The sequence below is a fragment of the Gavialis gangeticus genome, unplaced genomic scaffold (assembly GCF_001723915.1).
Source record: "Gavialis gangeticus isolate Ggan-Ray unplaced genomic scaffold, GavGan_comp1, whole genome shotgun sequence".
NCBI lineage: Eukaryota > Metazoa > Chordata > Crocodylia > Gavialidae > Gavialis > Gavialis gangeticus.
The window spans coordinates 64,718,579-64,739,042 of NW_017729025.1; the positions used below are offsets into that span (position 1 = coordinate 64,718,579).

A 20,464-nucleotide genomic window follows, 5' to 3' on the forward strand; every position below is an offset into this window, starting at 1 on the left:
CCGCTCCAATCTTATGCTAGCCCTCCCCGGGCTTCACTCTTGCGAGCTGGCCCTCCCTGGGGCCTATGCCACGCGCTTCCCATGCTCGCCCTCGCTGGGGCCTGTGTCCGCACCTCTCACGCTCTGGCCCTCGCTGTGGCCTGTGTCCGCACCTCTCGCGCTCTGGCCCTCGCTGGGGCCTGTCCCGTGCCAAACCGCACCCGGGGCTCAGGTGGCACACAGCCGTGCCTGCCCCCCGACCCTTCTCGGGGTCCTTATGCCACGCACCTCTCGTGCTCTTGCCCTCGCTGGGGCCTGTGTCCGCGCTACTCGCGCCCGTGCTCTCTCCAAGCCTGTCCCGCGCTACTCGCGCCCGTGGCTTTCTCCGAGCCTGCACGCCAGCCCTGTCTCGGGCTTTCACCGGCGCCGGGGCTCAGGTGGCACACAGCCGTGCCTGGCCCCCTGACCCTTCTCGGGGTCCTATGCCCTCACTGGGCCGAGTACCGCCCTCACGGGCTGGGATCTCAACCCCACACCCCGCACCATACCAGTGCCAAGCCGCCGTGCCTTCAGGCACTGCTCTGTGCCCCAAACAGGGCACCCAGGAACCCCCAGACTACTGGGGAGCTCCCGTGAGGCCTCCTCACACCCCTACAGCCTCACCCGGTCCTCCAGTCATATACACAACAGAACCATAAGCCATCCGGCTGTAACAAAACAATAAGCCTACCAGCTATAACAAAACAATAAGCCTACCAGCCACATAAAGTCCAGGCCCTCCTGGCTCTCTGGCCAAAGCCTCCCGGTCAGGCTTCTCTCCACCTTCACCATAATGCAGCTCTCTGGGTGCTCAGGCTGCACTGCTCGGCTTAGCTTTCCTGCAGAGCTCTTACCCCTCAAGCTGCCAGAAGGGAACTCCTAGCCAGGCTCCGGCCTGGCTGTCTATAAGGGCCCGGCCCTGCCCCCTTCTGGTCACCTGACCCACCTGGTTGCTCCAGCAACCAGCAGCTGAGCTGCCCTGGTGATTGGCAGCTGTTCTTTACCCTTTTCTAGGCACAAGGTCACGTAGGTGCCTTGTGACATATATACCAGTGATTCTCAACCAGGGTGATGCCTCATCATGAGGTGCCATGAGATCCTTTTAAGGGTGTTAACAAATAATATAAGCACTGCTATGTGTGCAGAAGCCTACACATGATTCACAAGATAAACCCAGAAATTTCAAACAGAAATCCATAATACCTCATTAATTATATTAGTTACATGTGTTTTTCCATTTTGTTAAAAAATTATTTCCAGTCATATTAGTTTTATGCACTGTAATAAATTAGTTTTTGAAATGGTGTCCCACTAAATTCAAAATAGTTATGGAGGGGTGTCTTGAGTCTAAATAGTTTAAGAATCATTGGTCTTAGAGACTCAGGTGGTGTACAGATGCTTATTTCTACCAGAAGAAATTTATTCTAGTAGAAAAACAGCCCAGGAGCTGGACTGTGCAGATGTTCCTCCAGTTTGACACTGAAGAGTTTCACAGGCAAACTCTCCAGCCATCAGGCAGAAGTGGGTTGCTCTCTGGACCATACCCTTATGGAAGCCCATTAATTGACAGCCTGCCTTCTCCTCTGCCTATGAAGAAGGCAGGCTGTCAGGTGGCAGATAACAGCTCCTGAAATACAGGTCCCCAGAAGAATGCCATAGATGGCCAGGGAGAGTTTGGGCCCCAGACGAATACCCCCCCATCACACCAATCAGATGACTGGCAGAGTGGGGCATACTCCTGTGGTACCCTTCCAATTCCTCCCCCACACCTCCTCACAGAAGAATGCATTTCTTGCACTACTCCAGGCTGACCCAGAGGAGTGCAGGGACTTGACAGAGGTGGGAGGCACTCACCTGCTGTGATAAGGCTTTGATGCAGGGGCATGGTAAGCTTGCTTTTTCCTGCACTCCTCCAGGCTGACCCAGAGCAATGCATGGAGAGGCAGGATCATTTCCCTATGGCAGTAAGGCTCCTGAGTCACTCAGGCAGTGTGGGCAGAAAGGAGAAGCCAGAGGGGCTGGAAGCCAGGTGTGTGGAGGCTTTCCCCAAGCCAGACTCCTAGTCCTTTCAGTCTTTAAATCAACACCACTTCACAGCTGAGTGGTGGGTGGAGGGAAGGTTAGGGGAAGCTAGCATGACTCAGAGCTGGACTTACAAGCCTGGCTGCCAGGTACACTGACTTTTCAATCACTATCCCTGGGGACCTCTACACATGCAGAGGTCAGAGTAAACTAATTAACTTCACTGCAAAGTATGCGGAGACAGTGACTGGGGCTGGCTGGGGCACAAGGGTGCTACAGTACAGGGTTGCTTGCCAGCTAGCCATGCACTGTAGCACCCTTGTGCCCTACCCAGCCCCTCTGCAGCACAATGAGCCAGGGTGGAGCAGCTCTGGGATGGCAGGCTGATCCCCCAGGGCCCCTTGCCAGCTGGGGCTGTGCTGTCCTGAATCAATGTACTGCTCATGTAAATCAATGTGTAAATGCTGTGCTTGGGAGCAATAAACTCTGGCACAAACTGCACCGCAGTTTATTCAGGTGCACTAATTGCATGTGTAGATGTGGCCCCTGTCACTCAGATGAGCAGCAGGAGGGGCAAAGGGAAGCAGGCAGGAAGCAATGTTTCCTGTGCTGGGGAGTGCTGCTCCCTGCCTCCTACCCTTTGCCCCATGCTGTTCAGCTGGGCATCGGGGGTGGTGATGTAAAAGCTGGAGAAGCCTGGAATCCAGCTTATGGAGCTTCACCACCATGGGATAATGTACCTGTCTTGCTCAGAGTTGGAACAGCAGAGTGAGAAGCAGGTGCGAATCAGCTGGAGCCTGCTCTTTCCCTCCCCTATGGGCTGGAGGAAGAGAAGCTTCCCCCTGCATCTTTTGCAGATTGGTGATCCTGGTCTTGGGAAGACATGGAAGCCTTTTCCCTGGCTTCACTTCCTCTGATCCCAGGAAGAGTTAAGACAGAGAAAAGTGTGCAGACATTCAGGGTGTTTTTACATGTGCTTGGGCGGCTCCAAGAGCTGCTCTAATTAAAGCAACCATAGTATCTTGTGTATCAGTGTCGATGCACATCCAAATGGCGGTGGGGGTGCTTTAACTAAAGCTTGTTTGATGTGCCTTAGTTAAAGTGCTGCCCCCAGCCATTTGGAAATGCGGGGACACCAATACACAAGATGTGGAGGCTGCTGCAGGCGCACTAATTAGCATGCTCCAGCAGACTTGATTGAGTCTACTCTGATGTGCAGATTAGAGCAACCTCCTCGCACATCTACAGGCACCCTCAGTCTCTCAGAAGCAACTTAACCCTGGTTGCTTCTGAGTCCTTTTTTCTCAAACTGGCCATTTTTTGCTTCAGGGGAAAAAGCTTGAAAGTCTGCACACTTAGGCTTTTTAGTAGGAAACAGTAACAGAAATTGAACATCTGTATGTGCCTTCAGATAACTAAAGGAGATGTACTGGAAACAGTTTGATCTAATAACCATATGAAGGTAAAAAAAGACCTGATTGTCAATATACAGTAGTAGTTAAAAATGCAGGTAGTATACAACAATGTTGCCAGTAGTATGCAACATTGAAACTACAATATACAGTAGTAGTTGCAACGTTAGGATACAAAAAGGACACGAAAGAAAATACAGAAATGATTATACTGCCATTATATAATTGTTACATTTTCATTTGGACTATTCTGTTTAGTTCTGATCAAAAGCATTTTATAAAGGAAGTAGAAAAATCGAAGGATTTTGGAGCAGGGGACAAGAATAATCAGCAACACATAAAATCTCTTATATGAAAAGTGACAAGACTGGAACTATTTCTTTTAATGAAGAGATGAATAAGAGATGACATAAAAATAAATGAAAATGGATTAAGTTAAAAATGTATACTGGAACTTTCCCTCACTATTTCTGGTGACAAGAAATATTCAATGGACTTGGGAAGTAGCAAATTCTAGACTAATAAAACTAGTATATACTTTTCCAGTCACCCTGCAGACCTTGTCAGGTATTACTGAAACCAAGATCCTATCAGGATTCAAGGGGGTCACACTTTTATTTGAACAATAAAAATAGTTATAATCATAAACATAAGTCAAAATAAAAATACTCTGAAGAGATTTTTAAAGTATAATAAAAATTATTAAATAAACCTGTAATTGTGGGCACTATGAAGAATTTTTTTCCAGAAACAGATGTAGTTAAATAGTTGCTACATGGCAAGTCTCCATGTGCTATTAAGGTTATAAAGGGTTACTGTACAGTAACATGCTGCACACTAGCCTTCCCTGAGAGCATGTCTACACATGTTCCTTTTTGGGAGCAAATCTGCTCCCAATTGGAGCAACCCAGTATAGGGCTGCTCCGATTGGGAGCAGATTAACTGGGACCAGGGTGGGCTGTTCCTACCCTGCTCTGGCAATCAGGGAGAGCTCCAGGTTCCCCCAGGGTGCTAGCCCAGGGCCTGACAGGGATCACAGGGCTGGTCCCCATGCACAGAGAGCCAGGAGACCTCTGCCAGGTTCAGCAGTAGCTGTCTCCTTGCCACATACCCATGGGGAAGGGTCCAGATGTGCACAGAGCTAAGAGATAGCTGCCACTGCAGAACTCTCCTGGCCCCATGCAAATAGGGACAAGCCCCATGACCAGTGGAGCTTCCCTGTGCAGCCCACGGCTGGCCAAGAGCTCTCCTGCTTCTGGGGCAGTTCCTAGTCAGCTCCGGACTGTGTGGGGATTTCCTCAAGCAGCCAGGAACTGTCCCAGAGCTGTCCCCCTTGTAGGGCAGCTCCCAGCCAGCTCGGGGCTGCGTGGGGATTTACCTGAGTAGCTCGAAGTTGGTCAGGAACTGTCCCTTCTACGGCAGCTCCCAACCAGTCCAGGCTGCACACAGATTTCCCCGAGCCGCCTGAGGCTGGTCAGGAACTGTTCTTTTTGGGGCAGCTCCCAGCCAGCTCCAGGCTCTGCAGATTTCCTTGAGCAGCCTAGGGCTAGCTGGGAACTGTCCCCGCATAGCCTGGGGCTAGCTGGGAACTGTTCTCCTTCTCAGGCAGCTCCCAACTGCATGGGGATTTCCTTAAGCAGCCCAGGGCTGGCCAGATGCAAGAACTGTCCCTTCTGAGGAAATCCCTTCTGCCCCCCTCCCTAATCCAGAGTCTCAGGAGCTCCCTGCTTTCCCACACAGCCAGGGGCTGGCCAAGAGCTGTCTGCCTTCTGGGGCAGCTCCCAGCCAGCTCCAGGGTGCACGTGGAATTCCCCAAGCAGCCCAGGGCTGGCTGGGAACTGTCCCCAATCTGGGGGCAACCTTAACTACATATTCTCTCAGTAAACTTATTCTGAGGACAGGAAAAGTCAGCTACTCCACCGAGAGAGAAATTTCTGCAAAGAGAAACAAACTTGGCACCTATCTGTATAAACCTGGGGAGCGACGCGGGGGGTGGGGAGAGGAGTGTGCAAATTCTTGGATGCCGATGACCCAGTATTATGCTTCCAGCAGACTAACTCATCTCTCAAATGTGGGCTTTTAATTATGAAAGCTTGCTATGTCAGGTTTGTATCAGACCTCGACATTTTATGTTGATCTTAAGAGAACTTTCTGGTTCTTTTGAATGAATTAGCTGTGGAATATCATTGACATAATTATAGTAGTACATGGAAACATATCATTAGCATAAGCAATTATCTCATTTATCAACTTAATCATGCTGTGTTATGTTTTATAATTCCTTACTGATAGCTCAGGTTTCAACATACATTTTTTTTAAAATACAGTAGCAAGTATGTTTTTATATTTTAGATTTTGCACACTAATTTAATGATGTGTTAAGGGAACAATTTTTTGTTTTGAATTACCTATGAGTTAAGCACATTTTTCTCCTGAAACATCATTTTGCAATTCAATGTGTTTCTGAGAACTAAACACTGAAATGTAATAATTAAAAGTGTAATAATAAACAGACTTAGATAACCAGCCTGTATGATTAAAAATAATAAGAAATAAACTATTCACTGTGCGAAAGTTAACAATTCTATTATAAATAATTATAATGCATCTAATGTATTGCTATTCAAAGGAATACATTTTCCTGCAAACAAAAAAACCTCTGGTTCCCAATTAACTCAAAGGGAAAATTCCATTTTACTTAAAATGAGAGAAGCTTGGGACCTACATTTCAACATAATGAACAGCATACTCATAGTATTTCTTAATGACAAATTAATATTTATTTGACAAGCACTGTACAATTCCAGATATCATGGCAATGCATGTTCTGGAGAAATTAAAATCTAAAAGACATTCAAGATCAAGTAAAAGGAATTATCTTATGTATTTTCCCCTTCCATTTGTGTTTTAAAAAAAAAAAAAGAGTGCTATGTGAGCCCTCTAGTCTTACTTTCTCTCGATTTTCAGATCTGGTTGGCATTCCTTTAAAAAAAAATCCTAATAATAAACCCAGGAACTGATGATAAACAATACAGAACTCTAATGAAGCTTATCAACTTAAAATATTATTTCAAAAATGTTTTTCTGTTTGACCATTATCTGAACATATACTAGATCACGATAATGCCATGCTATATATGTTTAAAACCAATAGTGCCCAAACTTTCAGCCGCATGGGCCTGACAAGTGACACTGGTTTGGTCTGTGAGTCCCACCTATGTGGGGCCATTGTGCAAGTGTGATCCAGTGCACCAGCCTGACCTCACATGCCTGATCCAGCCACACGCTGGCCCAAACCCCAATACCCAAATCTCACAGCAGAGCAGTGGTGCAATTTAGTGCACAAGGCCAAGTTATCCAACCCATGGTGCTCCACAGGTCTGGAAATTTGAGAGCAGGGGAGCAGCAATTAATGCTGCCACTGCCCTCTTGCCACCAAATTTCTGGACCCGCAGGGAGGTCCAAGGGCTGGATGACACAACTCTGTCGGCCCGATCTGGCCTGCAGGTTGGAGGCTGAACACCACTGCTTTAAACAAAGCATTATTTCTAAATGTCATCCAATATTCAAGAGTAAAATATAGATACTTACCTAAAACATCGAGTCCAAGCGTTTTTGCTAGGTCTCTTACACCATCTGCGCCAAAAATATGGGTCTCGTGTTTACATTTTGGACACTGGAAAACACTCATATTTTGGACAAGTCCCAAAACCTGTTAAAAAAAGTGTTCAAATTCTGGAGTCTGTATCAAGTGATACTTTATCTTACCTGAAATGAAAGAATGCCTTGAGCAAAATATCTAAAAAAACATTTCTTTAAAATTCATATTAAACAGACTTAGTCTTACTATGATGCCTAGATTACTGGATCATCAACTAATAACTTCATTACCCTTCTATTTGATCTCTATTTTAAAAATAATTATGCATGACTAATTTCACACATTTTCCATTTATTGTAGGATTGCTGCCTTTCAGATCAAGATTATCAAACTTATTATTTGCAAAACATTTCCAAGCAAAGTTCCAAATTATAATACTTAACTTCTAGTCATCATTTCATGACATCTCAGTAAAAGGTTTATCATATGATATAACTTTTAACACTGGAGGTTTACTGTGTTGTTTTATAGTCTTATAGTTTCCAGTTTCATGTCCCAAGCCATATAAATAAAACATACCATTACGAGAGGTGTCACCATTAGACCTAATTTTTAAAAGACTTTTTATCTAGCTTCACCTCAGGGAAATGTCTTCAAAACAAGAACCCAGATTTGCTATTCTCTCTGAAGAGCAGAGAGACATTTAAAGATCAAACAACAGAAATAATTATGAGAGAAAAAGGGGCAAAAACAGAAGGATAAAAATCTAATAGATGCATATTAGGTATCTTTTTTTCAGCTACTGAACTCTGGAAACTTTGCCAGATTGTATCTACTCTTCATGCTTTAGAGTAATGGTTATGATATAAGTAATAGTCAATTATTCTGTCATATAAAGCTGTGTGTTGGGATGAGCTGAATTTTGCAAAACCATTAGAAACAAGAAATGATAAACAAACAATGCATTTTAAAAGCTCTTGTGATTTATTAATCAATAAAAATCTTTATAAATACCACTTCCTGTTAGGCAGTCTAGTGTTATTTATTGTCTATTTAAATAAATATATAAAATAAAACATATATAAAAAATAGTTACATGTTCTATAGTCAACATTTACAAATCTGGGACTGAAGTTTTCAAGGTACACAAGGCAACTGTAAGCCTAACTGCCCTTTCTGCCTTTAAAAAATTCCCCTTAATAGTTTAAAGCTTGTTACTTAAAGTGGCCTGTTTTTCAGAAGTGGCATGAGTCCAAATTCCACTGATGTTAATGAGAGCTGTGTTTAGAAAACTTATTATAAGTTCCCACTTTTGGCAACTAAGATAGGTGAAAATATATTTTTACTTTACCAGCACATAAAAGAAGTACCTCTGGTATAGTTGAATGCAACTGACTTCAATAAGAAAAAGAAATAGTTTTGGTGTTCTGGCTCTTCTATATCTTCATTTGGTATTCAATACTACTATCTGAGAAGTGCAGGTTTACTTATTTACAGCTTTCAGGGAACTGAAATCAGGACAGGTTTTCACACTCGCCTCTGGAGTGAAAGGCAAGATCATTTTGCAGTGGGAGACATGAGAGAGGACAAGAGAGCACTTTGTATACTCTGTAAACCCAGCTCTATTAATGGACTCTGACGTAAGTTCCATCAAGTCCTGCTTAATTTGTGACATGGAAATAAATCAAAGGAGCATCCTTTGGCATTTCCCATGGGGAAAGGGTGTTTTAATTAAGATACTCCACACATCATAAAAAAGAAAACTTAAATTTGTATCACAATGAACTCACTCCTCTTTAGATACCTTGATTTTTAAACTTTAGTATTTTCCCTCAAAGTAACTGCATGTATTTTTAAAAAAGAAAATTCATGATTGTAGAAAAGCAATATAGTCATACATTGTTTTGTAAACAGCATAAACATTTGCAAACTGCTTGTAAAAACTATTTTCTTAGTCCTTTGATAACAAGACCATCAGAAAAATTATTTGGGTCACAGTTTTATTAACACCAGACTGTGAAGATGTAGCTGGATCCTCTATAATAAATCATACTTTCTTAATTTCTTATTGACACTATTTTCTGATTTTCCTTCAACTAGTCTTACTAAAAGTAAATGGCACATCAGTATTACAGACCCATTCTTACATTCCTTCTGCATTGTTCTCACCTATTATCCATCTAGAAGTAGACTTTTATTAACGTATAAATGACTCTCCATCTGTGTGCAGTATTTCATGGAAACCATTAAGCTCATTTTCAATTTTCTGCCTCCGTTGGTATTTCATGTCCAAACTGATGAAATTATTAATTAAGCTATTATTATTATTATCCTTAGGAGAAATCACAAAGATGTTTGTTTGAGTTACCATGTGCATCAAACAATGTAGATGCTATTGTGGGTTAAAAATTCCCTCTGGCTAAAATTTGTTTTTCAAAGTACTAATCTATAGTGGACAAATTCTGTAAATTTTGAAACAATATTAATAATGAATTTGAATAGCCTCAGCCCAAAACATAGTCTTTAAAATTGTGTCTTTTTTTTCACTTAAAAGTCAGATGTTTTTCTAACAAATCAAGTTAGTTCGCTAGTTTATATTTTGCAGTAATCAACATAACTATCAAATTAAAACTATCACAATAAGTATCAACCCTAAGCAAGCGAATTATAAGCGAACAGGTTTTAGCATTAAAATGTATCTGTTAATATGCATTAGTCTTTTTGTTTGACAATCCCTTGCAGTTGAGAATGACTGTCTTCCATAATTGTCTTATCTGTGTGTCCAAAGATGGCTGATGAGACCTATCTGGGATCGACAGACTCTACTGCAGCTCTGTCCATGTGGGCTGGGTGGTACCGGATTCTTGATTTGGTCTGCAACATGCTGTTTCTACCACTCCCACTTTCTTTTCTCCTGTTCTTGTTGTGAGGTTTCAAAGTACTGGGATCCCCACACCAGACCCTTCCTCCATTTGGGCTGGTCCTAGGTGATAGTGTCCTAGGAGTTGACATCAATATTGTATTTTTTTAAGTTGGCCTTGAGGAAGTCCCTGAAGTGCTTTCTCTGCCCTCTCCTTTAGTGTAAACCATGGCTGAGCTGGGAGAATAAATCTTGCTTCGGGAGTCTACAGTTGGACATCCAGATAACATGGCCGGTCCAACAAAGTTGATGTTGGATGATCATCACCTCAGTACTCATGGTGTTTGCTTGCAGGAGGATGCTAATGTTAGTGCACCTGTCTTACCACTGGATTTAGAGGATCTTCCACACGCAGATGGTACTTCTCTAACAACTTTAGATGTCTCCAGTACATTGTCCATGTCTCAGCTCTGTACAGCAAGGTGGGAATCACAACTGCTTGGTAAACCATGAGCTTTGTTAGGAAGATGCCTGTATATCAGGGCAGTGGGAATGTTCGGTCTCCAATTTGATTCAGTGGAGATTTGGCCTGATTCAGTGGCCGAGTCTCCAAATCCAAATCAAATAAGGAGACCCTTTAATGCTGCTGAAGCAAATCAGAACCCTCTAAATTGATTTGGAGAGATTAGGAAAGATTCAGCAATTTGGCCATAGAAACAGCTTTAAATGTTTTTTCTACATACCTCAAGGTACCAGGCAGCTCATGAATGCTGCAATGGTGGGGCAGATGGAATGTCCCACAGGAGTGCAGGGGGGGGCTCCACAGCACACTCGGTAGCAGACTCAGAAGTGGACCAGAAGAACTTCTGGTCCACTTCTGGGTCCTCCAGGGAGCACACAGGGGCCCTCCCACACTCCCCCAGCTTGGTGACTGGGTCTGGAGAGGCACGTGGGGTCCCACCATGGCTGATCACTGAACCATGGGGGTGCAGGGGGGTCCCCTGAGCACTCGGTGGCAGACCTTGGGTTCACTGCCGAGCACGTGGGGGGCCCCCCTGTGTTCCTGTGGGGCCCCCCTCCATTCCATCCACCCTAGCATTGCAGCCTTCATGAGCCACGCCGGGTACCTTGAGGTATATAGAAAAAACATTTAAAACTCCATTTACGGCTGAATCACTGATTCTCTGAATTAGCATCAAATCTTCAGATTCGGATTCAGCCAAATCGAATCGGGGACAGTGATCCAAATCAACTAATCAAATCACTGTCCCCAATTCGGGCTGAATCCGAATCGAATATGGCCCGCTTTGCACACCCCTACTGTATATGACTTCTTTTATTATGGAGAAGCTGCTGCACAACACCTTCCACATGGCTTTTGACAGAATGGGACCCTGATCCAATGGCAAGGAGACTAAGACAACTGAGAATCTTTTTCTGCTGCAGCCTTCAGCCGCCTTCACAGCCATTAAAATTCTAACATCCTCTTCTATTTGCTCCACCATTGAGGACTTGTAGACCCATAGCTGGTGACTAGCAACCTATACTCACCATGTCACAGCACCACCAAAGATATATGTGGCTTTTCAGGAGGGGGAACCATTGCCATCTGCTGTCCTCACCACATTCTGGTTGTGCTTCCGCTGCTTGGTCCATGACTGATTATATGTCAGTTATCCCTGCTTATTTCACTGTTAACCTTCCCTGAAGGTCATTCCACTTTGCACAACTTGTGGACATGCTGGGTAGCAGTACAGCTCTGCCCCACAGTATGCATTACTGAACACATACTGACAGAAAGACCGTAGGATTTCATGATTACTCCTAGAGTTTTTAAATCTGTGGACTGAAAATAATAGATCTTACTAATAATGAATGTAATACCTCTCATTGCCTTGTTCAAATAACACAACAAAGCAGTAAAGGAACTATTAAACTATACATAAATATCCCACGAGTATGTACAAACTTAGTTCTGCTTCTTAGTCCTTTGTGAGGTAAGCTTCACCATGCATGCTTAGCAAATCTAACTAACAGAAGATGTGGAAGCTAGTGTGAATTACATATTTCCAAAACATAAATAGTTTCAGTTTCATAGATGTAGGGTTGGAAGGGACCTAAGTAGATCATCAAGTCTGACACCCTGCCCTGGGTAGGAATGAATACTGGGGTTATATAACCCCTGGTAGGTTTGAGCTCATGTGACCCCAGCTAGGTAATTATCGAGCCTCCTCTTAAAGACCCCCAAGGTAGGAGCCAGCACCACTTCCCTTGGAAGTTGGTTCCAGATCCTAGCCGCCCTGACCATGAAGGTCTTCTAATGTCAAGCCTGAACTTACACTCAAACAACTAATGGCTGTTATTCCTTGTTACTTCAGGAAGTGATCGGGGGAACAGGTCTCTCCCATTCCCCACTGGTCCCCCCGGTAAGTTTATAGACAGGCACCAGGCCTCCTCTCAGCCTTCTCTTGTGAAGGCTGAACAGGTTCAGGTCCTGTAGCCTCTCCTCATAGGGTCTGCCCTGCTGTCCTCGGATCATGCAAGTGGCCCTCCTCTAGACCCTCTCAATGCTGGCCACATCCCTCCTAAAGTGTGGCACCCAGAATTGGATGGGACTCCATCTGGGTGGCACTCCATCAAGTGTGGAACTCCATCAAGTGTGGCCTCACCAGTGTCGCATAAAGGGAGAGGATCACCTTCCTGGACCTGCTTGTGATGCATCTGTGGATGCATGACAAGGCACGGTTAGCTTTACTGACCGTGTCCTCACATTGGTGGCCCGTGTTCATTTTGCAAATCGATAATGACTCCAAGATCCCTTTCTGTCACTGTGCTTACGAGAAGGGAGTTCCCAAGCCTATAGATATGCTGCTGGTTCTTACTGCCCAGATGCAGTACCCTGCTGTCTTGTACTAAGGAAGAGGATAACTGGATGGCATTCAATCAGTGGAGTTTTTATACGCTGGAAAAAGGCCCATAGAGAAATAGTGGGGGGGAAAAATTGCTCTTTAACTTTCAAATCGGTTATTCCTAATTCTTTTTATGGTTTCCCAGGCTGATGACCCTCGTCAGGTTCATTTAGCTTTTTGGTAACATCTTTGAAACATCTCTTCTGTTTAAATACCCCAGGTCAGATCACTGTCCATTTTCTACCTCAGCAGTGTAACAATGCAGCTGCATGGCAGTGACTTCTGGTTGCTGCCGCTATCACACAGCTGCAGCAGAAACCAGTTTTTTCAGGCCCCATCACTGCTCAGAGAAGTACTCCTGAGGGTAAAGGGAGGGACTTCTGGTGGCAAGATTGGGGGATAGGAGGCAGGACTTCTGGTCCCAAGATAGTGACCAGGGGGTGGGGCACCTGTCAGGGGATGGGGCTACCCATGCGGCCCTTGACAGCTTACCAAAACTCAGTAAGCAGCCCTCCACCCAAAATAATTGCCTGACCCTAGCTTTTGTGAACCCTATGTCCATCAATGGGTTAACTGCTTTTTCTCTCATTTGCCCCCTTTGCCTCTGCCAGCAGTGTCCCCTTCCTTTCCCTCCTCCTTCCTTACACTTTGTATTTGAATCACTACTTTCTGTTTAGAAGCTTTGCTTTCTGCAGTCTCTTCCCAGCATCTGATGAAGTAAGCAACCACTTAAAGCTTAAGCATTTGATTTAGTTAGTCTATAAGGTGCAAATCCACTCTGCCTCCAGTCTCATTTTATAATAGCAAGGCTAACTACCTCTCTGTACACTGAATCAGCCAGTATACTGGAAGGACAGGATGGTCTTATGGTAAAGAGTTGGACTTTGTGGTGGCATCAGCTGAGAGCAGTCTCTGCTGCAGCATGTTTTCCTTGCCTCACCTCACAATTGGTGGCCAATTAGTTGTTCATCAGACTGGTGCAGCAGCACAGCGACTCTAATGAGCATAGCTACAGCTCTGCTCACTGCCATGGCTGTTACTCTGAAGCTCTACAGCTCTGAGGGAGCCAGCTGCATTTCATCCTTGCCCCTTGGAGGGGCAGAGAGAGAAGCAAACACTCTGGGGTTGCAGGGGCCCGAGAGACTATGCACACATTACATGTAGCACTACAAAGAAGTTCTTGTTCAAAACAGGGACTTTTTTGTGGAAGATGTACCATTTATGTAGTACTGCAAATAGCCTGAGTGTGTGCATACATCCTTTTTGTAGTGCTATGAGTGCATATACAGTGCTACAAAAGCAATGCATGTCCAATAGGGCTGTGTGAAATTTCAGTGGCTGTTTCATTTTGTTTTGGATTTGGATGTTTTGGTGACCGAAACACCGCATCCGAAACAAAATGCAGGACTCCAAAACAGCTCTGAAATCAAACAGATCCCTTGAAACGTTTCGGAAATGTTTCAGATGTTTTGGAGGTGGGCTTACAGGAAAAGAGAAACTAAGAAGGAGGGGGAGAAAGTACTACTCTGATATTGACACCTGTAGCTAGCCAGTGACAATGGCCTGTCCCTGAGGTCCCTTCCAATCCCAGTACTCTGGGGGAAGGACAGAGAAGCACCATAAAAAGCTGTTTGTGAACTGTTTTCTGCCATTTTGCAGCTACGCCTGTGTCTGTGTAGCACCAGGAGCAGCAGCGGAGAGCAGCATCTGTAAGCTTGCAGCTTGGTAATGCCTTCCTACCAACCTGTAGTTAATCCTTTCCTATTTACCCTTGCCTACTGTCTCTATTGTTATCCCCTGCAACCCTTTCGTCCCCCAAAATCCTGTTATTTGTTCTTCTTATTTTTCCCCCCCAAACAAACAGAAAGCAGTGCTTTACCTGGCAGTGTCTCATCACTGTGCACTGCAGGAAAGCACTACACATATATTATACACACACTCACACAGACACATTTTTTTCCAGCACATGAAATATGAAGTGTGCTAGAAAGGTAGGTGCCAGGTCTTTTGGCAGGGAAGCACAAGGGGGCAGAGGAAGAGCTGTAAGTTCCCCTTCCGCCAAACTTAGACACACCCTCATTCCTAGCACTAGCAGGCATGAGGCTTCTGGTGCTAGTGGCAGCAAGGAGGTAGGACCAGTGCCTGCATCTGCACCCCCTCCAATAAAACCAGCCATAATAATAACCACCAGCACCACCAGCATGACAGTCTCCTCTATCCTCATTTCAGTTCCCAGCCTGAGCCTTTAAATGCCAGAGGGAGAGCTGGATCTGGAAGCAGGGGACCTGAGCGCCCTAGCAAAAGAAATTCTGGGGACCGAGGAGAAATCTGAGTTTGCGCTTCACTCCTCTCCAAGTTCCCCTAGAGCCCGGTCTCCTTCCCCAGAAGGCAACTCAGAGGAGGTCTATGTTGAGGTTGTGGAGGCAAGCAGCACCTGATAAACTTATAGGTGGCCATCAGATCACCTGCGCTTTTCCAGGCTAAAGAGCCCCATGGCTCTCAGCCTGTCGTCGTAAGGTCTGTTTTCCTGACCTCTGATCATGCATGTAGCTCTTCTCTGGACTCTCTCAAACTTCTCCACATCCTTTTTGAATTGTGGAGCCCAAAACTCCAGTACTCCAGCTGTGGCCTCACCAAAGCTGAGTACAAGGGGAGAATGACATCCCAGGATTTGCTTGAGAAGCATCTATGGATGCAAGCCACCGTTTTGGTCACTTTAGTAGCCACAGCATCCCACTGCAGGCTCATGTTCATCTTGTGGTTAATGATGACCCCGAAGTCTCTTTCTTCTGTAGTGCTAGCCAGCGTGGCACTGCCAAGCCTATAAGGATGCTGCAGGCGTTTCCTCCCAAGGTGGAGAACCTTGCATTTTTTGGTGTTAAACACCATCAGGTTCTCATCCGCCCATTTGCTGAGCCTGTGCAGGTCAGCCTGGATCACCCGCCTGTCTTCAGGTGCGGATGCTTTGCCCCAAAGTTTCGTGTCATCAGCAAACTTGGCCAGTCCGCTTCTGACTCCAATGTCCACATCATTAATGAAGATGTTGAACAATAACGGTCCAAGGACAGAGCCTTGGGGGACCCCTCTGGTCACAGGACACCATGATGAGTGACTGCCATCAATTACTACCCTCTAGTTCTGGCCACAAAGCCAATTTCCCAGACAGCGGATTGTGGTGGACCTAAAGCCGCAATTGGCCAGTTTTGCCAAGAGGTGATCTTGGGATACCAGATTGAACGCTTTTTTGAAGTCAAGGTATATGACATCAATCTCATCTCCCTTGTCCAGGTGATAGGTCACCTGGTCGTAGAAGGAATGAGATTGGTCAAGCAAGACCTACCCGCAACAAACCCATGCTGGCTATCCCTCAGGATGTTGGCGTCGGCCAGTCCATTAAGGATGGCCTCTTTAATAAACTTTTCTAAGATCTTCCCCAGGATAGAAGTCAGGCTGATGGTTAGCCGGATCCACTTTCCTCCCTTTCTTGAAGATAGGCACCACATTGGCCTTCTTCCAGTCTTCGGGCACTACACCAGAGCGCCAGGAGTTTTCAAAGATTCGTGCCAGAGGCTGGGCTATGATGCTCGCCAGCTCCTTAAGTACCCTGGGGTGTAGACTGTCAGGGCCAGCTGACTTGAAGTTATCCAGCTTCTCAAGGTGTTCCTTCATGAGGTCAGCATTAATGGAGGGCAGGGGATCTCCCTCCCTGTCCCATAGTGGGCATGGGCGTCCCATGAAACTGATGAAAGACCCATCAGTTGAGCAGCCAGGGTTCAGGTGGCTCATGGTGCATGTGGCCCCATCCTACCAAGTGCCCACACACAGCACTTCCAACAGAATAGTAGTACCCTCCCTGTATGAGGCATGCAGGGAGTACTTGAGGGAAAAGCCGTGCAAGGCAGGTGTACAGGTGGCCTTGCACTTCACCTCGGACATCTGGAGCAGCCAGGGTGGAGATCTTGCCTACCTCTCCCTCACAGGACACTGGTGCCATCAGTCAGACTGTCAGTGGGCTATCCTAACACAGGTTCCATCTCATTGTTAAGGACATTGGTCTGGATCCATTCGGTGTGTTTTGGTCTGTAGGAAGTTGGCTTCTGACGATGAAGTTAGTGAGGTTCAGTGCTTCTTTGAATTTACAAACCACTTTTCACAGATGGGCCTGTGAACTCTACTCCGAAACGCTGAATCCAAACTGAAACAAAACACAGCTGTTTCGCACAGCCCTAATATCCAAGGCCTTATCATGAATATGTACAGAATGTACTATAATGGGGCACAAGCTATACGACTACAAATAAATAGCTATATAGATAGTAATACAAGTACAGTTAAAGTATCTTTAGTGAAAACTAAACCTCAGAATCAGTGGATATATACCAAAATCCACACAACCCTCTCCAACTGGAGGATTTTATAAGAAGCATCTCACTTTTCACTTAAAATTAAAAACCCCAAAGTTTAGCCCTTCTCCTTCCAGAAATAGGCTCGAAAACAGAAACAAACAGAAGGTGTTTTCAAGAAGTCTCAAAAGTATGTCAGTGATATTTTGTACTGATCATATTCCCTAGATTCCCTATCAGCTACCTTGTGCTTGCCTTTGGAGGACATGAAAGCCACGGCCAAACGTTCCTATATTTAGGTGTGTATTCATGGCACTAGGAATTAATATCACATTGCAGCAGTTGAAGTTTGAGTTGTATGCCAAAAATATCTAACTAACCCTCTTTAAAACCTTCAGACTTGATCTGCACACAATAATTTAACATTGGGAAGGAGCTAATATCTACTTGTTTTAAAGTTACATCTTTGTTCAGGTGTGTGAATGCACAAGGTTACCGGTTCAAAAAAATAAAGAAAAAAGAAATTGTAAGAATGAAAGGGGAGACACAAAAAGCTGGAGATTTGTTGCTCCTGGCTGTGCCCAAGTGCCCTAATTGGTATTAAATCCAGCATCCTGCTGGACTGGTTTCAGACAGATTTCTACTTAATTAAGATAAGATTTGAAACAGCCAACAAACCAATCAAAATGGAGGAATTATGGCATATTGAATTTCTCACATACCAGCACTGAAAGCAAGATCAAATTTAAAGAGTTGAGCCAATATTAATATGAATATTGTTCTTAGAAAAAGCCATGCAAGCTCCATGATCAGATTTAATGGTAAATACTAAAGTAAGGTGAAAAAACTAATGCTATAAAGTACTGGAGTAACTGCATCCAGTTTTGGGCTCCACAATTCAAAAAAGATGTGGAGAAGCTTGAGAGAGTCCAGAGAAGAGTCACGCACATGATCAGAGGTCAGGAAAACAGACCTTACGACGACAGGCTGAGCCATGGGGCTCTTTAGCCTGGAAAAGCGCAGGCTCAGGGGTGATCTGATGGCCACCTATAAGTTTATCAGGGATGACCACCAGGATCTGGGGGAACTTTTGTTCACCAGAGCGCCCCAAGGGATGACGAGGTCAAACGGTCATAAACTATTGCGAGACCCTTTCAGGCTGGACATAAGGAAGAATTTCTTTACTGTCCGAGCCCCCAAGGTCTGGAACAGTCTGCCATCGGAGGTGGTTCAAGCACCTACATTGAACACCTTCAAGAGCAAATTGGATGCTTATCTTGCTGGGATCCTATGACCCCAGCTGACTTCCTGCCCTTTGGGCGGGGGGCTGGACTCAATCTTCCGAGGTCCCTTCCAGCCCTAATGTCTATGAATCTATGAATCTATCTATGAATAGACTATATTTCTGCTACATATTTTATGTCTAGTGGAAAATGCAGCAGATATATTCTATTTTGAAACTCTGATTGCTAAAAATTTAGTGTATCTGTACATATTTTGATAGTCAACAGATACTGGTCTTATTTCTTGTTTTGATTAACATACTTTCTTTGTTAAGCTATCCTGTGAACCAAAAATAAAACAAATAAAGGAAATAATTTGAACGCTTGTGTCTCAGAGTCTACTGAAAATATCGCTAAACAATCTTTTCTTTTTTAATAATGTATAATTGCTATCCAAATGTGCACAGTCTAGGGAACATTTTACAACTGAAGATAATCACTATTTTTTTTATTCTCAAACCAAGGTATAATACATACTTTCCTTTTTTTAATTAAAGTTTTAAATGAGAAAGTATTCAAAACTGTATTTTTCTTTCCATAGATACCCGCAAACCCTACACAAAATAAGCGCCTTCATGTTCACATTCTGAAATGTAACGTTTTGTGGTTAAGCAACATATACCAGGATGTCAAGAACAAAAAAAAAAAAAAATTAATTACATTTTGACTGTTGACAAAATATTTCATTATTAACTTCATTAATATCTAAAATATATTCTTTCCGTCCAGACATTAGAATTATATTTCAAGTGCTTTTGTTTTTATTGATACTTCTATTATTAAATGTAAGAATTAATTCAATGAAAAACTATAATGGCATTATTAAAAAGGCCCAAATAATACTATCAGGAAATCTGAAGTTGGCTCTGTTATGCTCTCTAATTTTCCTCATTCCAGTCTAGATATTGCAAACGAAAACTTTTTATGATCTCAAACCAAAGTGCCACCATGTATGCTGTAATTACTCAATTGCACTTGCTTGGTTTGAACTGAAATTAGCTTTTTAACCTGCAATGATCTTTACTTGCTTTATTTAATTAATCTTTTTAACTTTTTTCCCCAAGTTATACCTTCAACAAAAATATTTGTTTTATAGAGTGGATCCCAACTAACACACCACATCTTTCTTTCCCCCATGATACTGAATTCAGTGAAACTTGAAGGCCCACAGCACTTGTACATTCATGGTTCCATTGCAAAAATAATCAAATAGAAAAATCTTAGTAATTCTTGTACCAGGATAAATCCCCATAGAGAAGGAGGATGACTGATATGAATTGTAATGAAAGTTAATGATAGATTTAATGAAAAATAATTGTTTCTTAGAGGTTAGCTAGGCAAGCAATTAAAGATACTGAAAGATATTTTTTTCTAAAAGAAGAAAGTAATTCAATGCATATAAAAATGCCGGAGATGTATGTGGGATAATTGCATCAGCAGTCTACAAATACCTGAACAATATTTAATTCAGTATGCAGTTATCAACTAAGCACACAAGGAATAAGACATATATGTATATACTAGCCAATTGCCCATCAAGAATGATGTGGGGGGAGAAGCGGGCAGGGACTGAGTCCCGTGCCCCTCCTCTGTCCAGGCCCACTCCCCTCTTCCCTCCTGCTGCTTAAGGTCCAGACCCGCTTCCCCCTCCCCTGCCACAGCAGCAGGGGGAGGGGAGGAGCAGGCCTGGGCCCAATGTGGGGAATGTGGGGGAGGACCATGCCCAAGGGTGGGGAGAAGTTGGCCTGCCACGGCAGTGGGGGGACAGCAACAGGCCTGGGCTGACGTGAGGGCTGGGAGGGGTGCGTGTGCATGTGTACACACAGAGGGGTGTAGAGCAGAATTAGCTAGACCACCCAGAGTAGGGGACCTCACAGGAACCAAAGGGACTCTGTGGCGAGGCCAGCATGTGAGTGGCGAGGCCTGATGGCCCAGAGGGGTCACTCAAGGAGGAGCAGGGTGGTGGAGCATGGCCCGGGAATGAGCAGTATGCCAGCAGCCCAGGTGAGAGAGGGG

At 44.3% G+C, this 20,464-nt stretch overlaps 1 protein-coding gene across 2 annotated transcripts in view; it reads right to left on the reverse strand.

Annotated features, from left to right (window-relative positions):
- Window positions 1-20,464, reverse strand: part of NUBPL (nucleotide binding protein like) — a 286,398-nt gene that overhangs the window by 35,869 nt on the left and 230,065 nt on the right. For both annotated transcript variants that reach the window (XM_019518913.1, XM_019518914.1), the window contains exon 9: window positions 7,044-7,164. In XM_019518913.1, the coding sequence (XP_019374458.1) occupies window positions 7,044-7,164 (121 nt within the window). The remainder of the gene's footprint in view (window positions 1-7,043; window positions 7,165-20,464) is intronic.